The sequence below is a fragment of the Misgurnus anguillicaudatus genome, chromosome 15 (assembly GCF_027580225.2).
Source record: "Misgurnus anguillicaudatus chromosome 15, ASM2758022v2, whole genome shotgun sequence".
Classification (NCBI taxonomy): domain Eukaryota; kingdom Metazoa; phylum Chordata; class Actinopteri; order Cypriniformes; family Cobitidae; genus Misgurnus; species Misgurnus anguillicaudatus.
In genome coordinates this window covers 24,945,200-24,952,980 of record NC_073351.2, presented here as the reverse complement: position 1 = coordinate 24,952,980, position 7,781 = coordinate 24,945,200, and the positions used below count along the sequence as shown (strand labels likewise).

The 7,781-nt window shown below is 37.5% G+C and overlaps 1 protein-coding gene across 1 annotated transcript; it reads right to left on the bottom strand.

Annotated features, from left to right (window-relative positions):
• Positions 1 to 287: 287 nt before the first annotated feature.
• tph2 (tryptophan hydroxylase 2 (tryptophan 5-monooxygenase)) lies at positions 288 to 7,440 on the bottom strand. Its single transcript, XM_055173922.2, has 11 exons — positions 5,818 to 7,440; positions 4,489 to 4,632; positions 4,198 to 4,384; positions 3,926 to 4,065; positions 3,761 to 3,828; positions 2,285 to 2,481; positions 2,054 to 2,189; positions 1,857 to 1,983; positions 1,357 to 1,452; positions 1,130 to 1,263; positions 288 to 1,028 (listed from the first exon to the last, which is right to left on the bottom strand). The coding sequence occupies exons 1-11, from the start codon at positions 6,052 to 6,054 to the stop codon at positions 854 to 856; spliced, it is 1,641 nt and encodes a 546-aa protein (XP_055029897.2). The 5' UTR covers positions 6,055 to 7,440; the 3' UTR covers positions 288 to 853.
• Positions 7,441 to 7,781: the final 341 nt, after the last annotated feature.

The following is a 7,781-nucleotide window of genomic DNA, read 5'->3' as shown; positions in this document are numbered from 1 at the left end:
ATCACCTTGTTATTTGTACACGGTTTGACTATACAAATCACAACACATAAATAGGAAAATGATCGCGTTATTTTGTCACTTATTGGGAGCAGTATACTAGCTGGAGCCATGCATTTCCAGTGTTTGTGCTAAGCTAAGCTAGCGGGGGCTGCGTCAGACAGAGTTACAGCACGCACGGAGATGAGAGAGGTATGTATGGACTTATCTAACTCTGGGGGATACGGTGAATAAGCTAAATTCCCAAAATGTGGGCGTGTTCCTTTAAACAAGCCGCTCAAATTTAATGCTAAAATATAATGCTTTATTGATCAAGTTTGCAACAAATACAGCACCAGCAGACTTACAAATACAATACAGCATTTAAATCAGAGCAGTGCTCACAATTTCTACATAGATTTATTTTTTCTTCAATACATGTCATCTAATTTTATTTGCTACATGCTGCAACAATCATTTAAAAAACACTTTTTCATTTAAGTCTTAAGCACAACAGTACACTTGTTAAAGGAGGCACAAATAGGCAATGTTTGATAACCAGCAAAGACTTGAACAATACTAAATAATCTGTTTTCCTTAAGGATCTTTGTGAAACAACAGTTGTGTTAATACAATTATGTTAGTATGATGTAATTAATTGATTATGACAGAGTGCCGAATGAAGATTTTGGTTGCAGTATTTGTGTTACACTTTATTTAGTGTTTATCCTGATAATAAGACAATAATAATAAATTTAGCCAAGAAAAGCTGTAGCAGCATTTACTTAATGTGACTTGTATTCAGTCATATTCTACTGCAAACCAAAGTTGCAGTTATAACGCATACCAAGCTTAATCGTGGATGAATTCGATTGGCTCAGATGCCGAGGTACGTGTTCATTTTTCCCAGAGCGTCACAGACGGTGGTGAGGTCGCTGCGTAGATCTTGCACCACGTTCTCGATGCTCCTGGTGTCCTTTAGTAAATCAATGCTTTGGGTGTACGGATTGTAGTAGACTGAAAACGGCCTCTTTATCGATTTAGCAAAATCCCTGTTTAGAAGAAATTATGTTAGACTATGTTGTGTCTTTTTTTTGCAATCTGTAAGACTTTTTCTTATTGTCACGTCGGACTGGATGTACTGTACATTTACCTCATTTTCTCCTTTGCCTCTTCAAAACTCTCAGAGACAAAATAAACATCTTGAAAAGTTGTAATGAGACATTCCTGAAAGCACGTTGTTTTAGGATCAAACACCTTCACTGTGGCTTTGTCAGATAATGCATGCTGCAGAATGACAGACGTATCCATTCCATTAATAATTATGTTGAGTACTTGCATTACAAGTTGTATGTATTGTTAATGACGGGGGGGTTGTACCCTTAACTCTCCAATCGAAGACAGCAGACCTGCTCCGTAAGCTCTTAACTGACCATCCTGTTTGCACAATCCAAACTCAATTGTGAAGAAATAGCACTGCAAAAAAGCACAGTGGTTGGTTTATTGCATTATTAGTGTACCAAAACTAAAAGTACAATTGCGTACATTGCAAAGATTTAAAAGCTAAAATAAATAAATCTATTGGCTATATAAACCACTGCAAGTATGTAACGTACTTGAATTTCATCCACTTTGTTAATGTTGCTCAAGGCCCTTATAAAAGGCACCCACTCATATTTCAGATCTGATTGTCTCTCTCCACACAGTGCTACAGATCTCATTTAAATTCATGTGAAAGATAAACACCATAGATCAAAACCTGACAGTTAAACGCTAAAATAATGCCACACAAACAATCCTGTGACCTTCTGGCTATTGTTATTGATGATGTTGAGAACCATGGGGAATATGAAGATGACTTTTTATGGTGTTAGACTTACAGTTGCCAGTTTTTGTACGTCCTCGTCGGAAGCCCCAAGAGACGCAAGGCCAATCTCCTGTGAAAACTGAGCAAACTTGGGATCTGCCAGGAGCGGTACATGACCGAGCAGTTCATGGCAGGTGTCCCTAAGAATAGAAACGATTAATAATGTATAAAGTTGTCATTTGGAAATATTTGCGTGCCTATTATACTCACGGTTCTGGTGTGTATAAAGGGTCTGTGCTATGACGTATATACTGAGTGCAGTTAAAGACCCGGTAAGCCAGACCGGCCAGGAAATCACGCGGTGACAGATACCCGGCTACAGGTCGTACGGTGAACCCTGACCTCTCTGCACATTAAAACTCCACATTAGTTACATTCTCAGAGTTTACAGCTAACTAATATATTTATATAAAGCAATGTGTTGTGTTACTGCGATTTGACCTCTCAAAAACATAGAAACGTCTTCCAGCTGTGGGATGTTGTCCTCTCTGTACCCACAATGCTTTATGAGCAAAGGGAGGTTTTTCAAATATTCGCGGCAGGCATGCGTAGGATAGAGTTTAGTCAGCTCTCTGAACACCACACCCCACGTCCTCACCTCCTCGGATGTGTACTCAATACGCGGGATAGGCTGCCCGCTGTTTGAGAAATGTATGCTGGAGTGATTTGTAAGACAGCTAAGTGCAGATTCATACCAACAAAAAGAAACTTGAAGTGCATTCAAAGGGACACTCCACCTTTCCCGAAAATATGATCACTTTCCTCTACAGTTAAACATTTAATTTTAACCATTTTGGAATCCATTCAGCTGATCTCTGGGTCTGGCGCTAGCACTTTTAGCATAGCTTAGCACAATCCATTAAATCTGATTAGACCATTAGCATCGCGCCAAAAAATAACCAAAGAGTCTCGACATTTTTCGTATTCACAACTTGACTCCTCTGTAGTTACATCGTAGTAATATTACGCACTGCCCGGAAATAGTTCCCTTGGTAACTTTCAATAGCAGGGGACTATTTTTGGGCAGTGCGTAATATCACTACGCCTGCTGCAGCCATGTTACAGCAGCAAAGTCCTTGATTATTATGCCAGTTTGCGAGTATAGTTCCAAACCATATCTGCCTATAAAATCGCAACTTCTAATTTTCTGTCTGTCTTAGTACACGATGTAACTACAGAAGAGTCAAGTCTCGAATAGGAAAAATAACGAAATTCTTTGGTTATTTTTTAGCACGATGCCAATGGTCTAATCAGATTCAATGGATTATGCTAAGATATGCTAAAAGTGGTAGCGCCAGACCTGGAGATCAGCTGAATGGACTCCAAAACGGCAAGAATAAAATGTTTAAAGGCGCTCTAAGCAAATCTGGGTAACGTCACTTTTTGTTGATGTTTGAACTGTTTTCAAACAAACAGACCGTGGCTAACTCCTCCTCCTCCCTTCTGTGCTTTCATGAACGCGCCCAACCCCCACCCTCAAATCCTTCTTGTCGTTTATTGGCTCGAAAACTTTGTTATGGTTTCTGTTTGTAGGTTTGGCCACTTTGTTTATATTGCAGTTTGTGGAGCCTGGGCTGTCTAATAAATTCCATTTTTTACAGTTTGATCAGCGGACAGGCAGCAAGCAGATAGTGAGGAGATGTTTGCTGTATGTAACAAAAAATGTTTAATGGTCTAAAACGCGTGAATTCGCTTAGAGCACCTTTAACTCTAGGGGAGCTGGAAAATGAGCATATCTTCAAAAAAAAGTGGAATGTCCCTTTAAAGGTAACTTAGTTTTGGTAAACCATACTCTGCAAGCATGTGAGAAATAGGGCTCCCCTTGTGATGTCAGAAGGGGCCATGCATTATTTGGGAATCAACCAATCATCTTAGCATTGCTAGCAGCATTTACCAGGAATAATACTGAATACTAACAATTTATAGTTCATGGCAACCTCCACAAAATACTTCCTCCTCTGTCGGTACACCTTGTCTTTAAAGCCCTGTGATAGAGAACAGAGAACAGAGAATTTCATGACATTTGGAGTAATGACCAAACTTTCAAATGTCTATATGAAAATAGGAACCGCTTGCTCTTACCGGATGATCGGCGTCCAATTCTGATCCATACATCAGTACTCTATGTGAACACTGGTCCAGCTCTGCGATCTTATGAGGAAACCAGGGTATGCCATCCGCATCCGGCAACCCACCCAAAACACACACGCAGTCCAAACAATCTACAACATGAACATAATTATTATCATATAGGCATAACTTCAATTGTGCATTTTCTCTTATTCAATCACATTTTAATTAAATTGAGCAAAGTCTCAAATACAGATTATGATTAATAGAAAACAATTTCGTACCAAGAGTCTCTGAAGACCACACTTTTTGAGGTGTGTTATACGAGATGATGTTGACGTGATCTTTTAGGTGCTGCACAAGCTCATTAAACTCCTTTTTTGTACAACTGCACTCTGCATATATCTCCACTTCACTTGATATCTTTTTGGACCTGCGAGACTCAATGTGGGCCAAATTCACATGCTTTTCCTTTAAACATAGAACAAACATAATCAACCTCATGCTTATAGCTGTACTGTTGAAATCATTAATTTAAGTGTATACTAATAATAAAGGATAAGGTGTTCGCTCACCTGAAAGAGTCTCAAGGCTTTTACCAGACAGCCCACTTCATTCTTGAGAGAGAAAATCACTGCTAATTTCCCAGGGTCAAGGCTGGATTTCTGTTCTTCTTTGACAGGTCTCTCGTCTATCCGATTAAAGGATGTTCTCCGGAGCTGTGTGGAGAGGTTTTTAATTGAATATAAAACTTGTAGTCATCATGGGAATGGATTGAAACACTTGCTAAAATAACATCCTTATCAAAAAGTCATATCAAATCATTTCAATTAACATCCAGTAAGGTTTCTCAAAAGAGAATTTATCTGGCTGCGTGACTATGAGGTGATTAAATGTGTGACCGGCTTCAACGATTTTGAGTCACTTTGACCCAGAAACATAATAATGTTGTTATGCGTTCACTTTAAACTATTGTCAAGATGATATCATTTCAAATATGCTTATAGGATTTTCCTTTTTACATCAGTGGATAAAACTGAAAGTGCCTCAAAATTTGCAGTTTTTATATTTGTGACCCAGTATGTAAAATCCCATCTTAATTTTTTGTGATTTACTATTTTCTACAAAAAACCCATCCTACTTAATGTAAATAATATTTTGTGAAAATATAACCTTGATTTCTTTAATATTGATTTAAGTAAGGTCATGTCAAAGATTGAAATCAATGCACTGTAAAAAAATTGTTAGTTCAATTAAAAAAAAGTAAGTGTTAAGTTAAAGTTAATTACATTTTTAAATATTGGTTAACTTATTAAAAATGTTGAGTTAACTAATAGCCTATTTTATTTATTTATTTCAAACTGAGAAAAAGTAAAACTCAATTACAACAAAAAAAATCAAATTAACAAAAGCTCACTTCATTCGAAAAGGGCTTATCAAAAATCATAGTACCTAAAGCTCACATCAAACAATTTAATATTTTTACGTTGAATTAACTCAACATTTAAGGCAGTACAAACACTTTGAACCAACATTTTTCACAGCGTGTGAAATCAAACTTTCATGCTCCTAATCTCATAATTAGATTACGAGACTTTAGCCTGGATTTCACAGACAGAGTCACATTTTATTAATGCACTGTGTCCCGTTTTGATCCAGAATAAATTAAATAATTGATTTACACATTTTACATTTATTTATCTGCATATAGCAGCAGAAATAGATTAAACTAATACATTTTCATCGTTAAACAATCATTGATGAAGCTTTTTGAAAAAATGAAAAAAAAAATCACTTACCATTTCCTAACTGAAGTCAGTTTCGCTACAAATGTCCTAGATTTCCCAAATGGAAATTATACCACCAAAAAAGGTCACTAGGGTCAACTTCTGTTCAGTACTCACCATGGATGCTCCAAGGTGTTGCGGATCAAACATTGCCGAATCCAAAGACATCCCTCGCCGAGCCCAGTATTTGCTGGAAAACATCATCATGGAAGGTTGCATCTTTGGCATTGCTTCTTGACCCCTTTTCCTTATAAGACCAACAGGCGATTTAGGGGGTGCCTGTGGCCCCTTTGGATTAGGCTGAAGTTCAGAGGACATAGTTACTGTCTCTTGAGACGTCTTCTTTCCCTGCATTTTATATGGTTAACTCTGAAGATTTTCTTGCAGCTCTCCCTCTGAAGTCATGAAGCTCACCGTCCCTGACACGTCTTCCCTGTCAGTACCAAAGCTGGGATTATATACCGTGGCGAATGACGTTGATAAGCGCGGCTCTCTCACGTCTTGGGCGATTGCTCTTATTAGCTTTAGAGGGTCCGGTGCCTGCATTATGAAATGCTGACATACCCAACACCTGATGAAAATGGATAAGCACGCCGCATCATCTTACCTCTTGGAGATAAGAAATCAAGAGGAAAACAATTTTGTTTCCAAGAAATTCGGTTTCATTTCGCAGTCGAGAGATGATGAAAGAGATCAACATAATGGTAAATCACACCTAGTATTTCTGCAAGACCGAAAAACACCTGTAATGTGCATTTTAGAGATTAAGGGGATTTAGTTAAAATCGCACGTTTATTATAGAAAGCAAGGGAATAAGACAATATAAAAACTAAAGCTTTTGTCCCAGATGAACTCAAGAAGTGTTAAACAAGAAGAGATTTAGGGGTTTCTCTAAATAAAACACTCGATTCAGCTTCTCCATACTTTAAAGGGGACATTTCACAAGACTTTTTTAAGATGTCAAATAAATCTTTGGTGTCCCCAGAGCACATATGTGAAGTTTTAGCTCAAAATACCCCACAGATCATTTATTATAGCATGTTAAAATTGGCACTTTGTAGGTGTGTGCAAAAATGTGCCGTTTTGGGTGTGTACTTTTAAATGCAAATGAGCCGTTTGTTGCAATTGAAACTCAATTGTGCTGTGAATTATTTTCTCTCTCTCTTTTTCTTTGCAATAAATGGCAGTGCTGTGATTGGATAGTGCAGATTAAGGGGCAGTATTATTATAATAAGAGCTCCTTATGACATCATAAGGAGAGCCAAATTTCAACGACCTATTTTCTCATGTGCTTGTAGAGAATGGCTTACCAAAACTAAGTTACTTGGTTGATCTTTTTCACATTTTCTAGGTTGATAGAAGCACTGGAGACCCAATCATAGCACTTAAACATGGAAATAGTCAGATTTTCATGTCATGGCCCCTTTAATAGACTGTCAAGTCTTAAATAGGTGTCAGGGATATTTAATAAATTTAAAGGAACAGTATGTAGGATTATGGCCAAAACTGGTATTGCAATCACAAAGCTTGTGGCTAAAACTGGTACTGCAATCACACAACTGGTGGCCAATATACAAAATGACAACATAAACATCAGTTGAGGGCTGCAACTCCACTTTTTAAATGAATATATCCTGGCCAGGATTTAAGTATTTGAAATGAAAATGATTTCTTAATGTCTAGTGACATATCAGGGCCATTTTATGATTAATTGATATAAATTTCTTACATAGTTCCTTTAACTCATACATGTGCAAAAATATCACCAAACACCTAAGCAGAAAAACTTAAATTTTTAGGTGAACTCAAAGAAGCCATGTATGAATTAGCCTATAGTGGGAATAGAGCTATAACTTGGTTAAGTATGAAATGTCCTTATTATCATTAATGAATACATTGATAGTAAAAGGACATCAATGTAGAAAATGCGGACTGATGCATATTGTTTACGGGTTTTGCTAAACGAGTGGATGTTTTTTCAGAGCACAGAATAAGCCGGCGTTTTATTTTTTTAATGAAAGCGAGCTGAAAGAGAGATAACATTACTCTGGTGAACAGTAAGCTATCAGCTGCCTCTGAGG

Excerpts from the sequence above, each read along its gene's own strand:
- tph2 (XM_055173922.2), bottom strand. The coding sequence starts at position 6,054 with ATGCAGGGAAAGAAGACGTCTCAAGAGACAGTAACTATGTCCTCTGAA. Across the intron at positions 2,482-3,760 it reads GTTGCCATGAACTATAAATT|CGGGCAGCCTATCCCGCGTA; the intron begins GTTAGTATTCAG and ends TTTCTCAAACAG. Across the intron at positions 1,029-1,129 it reads GAGGCAAAGGAGAAAATGAG|GGATTTTGCTAAATCGATAA; the intron begins GTAAATGTACAG and ends TCTTCTAAACAG.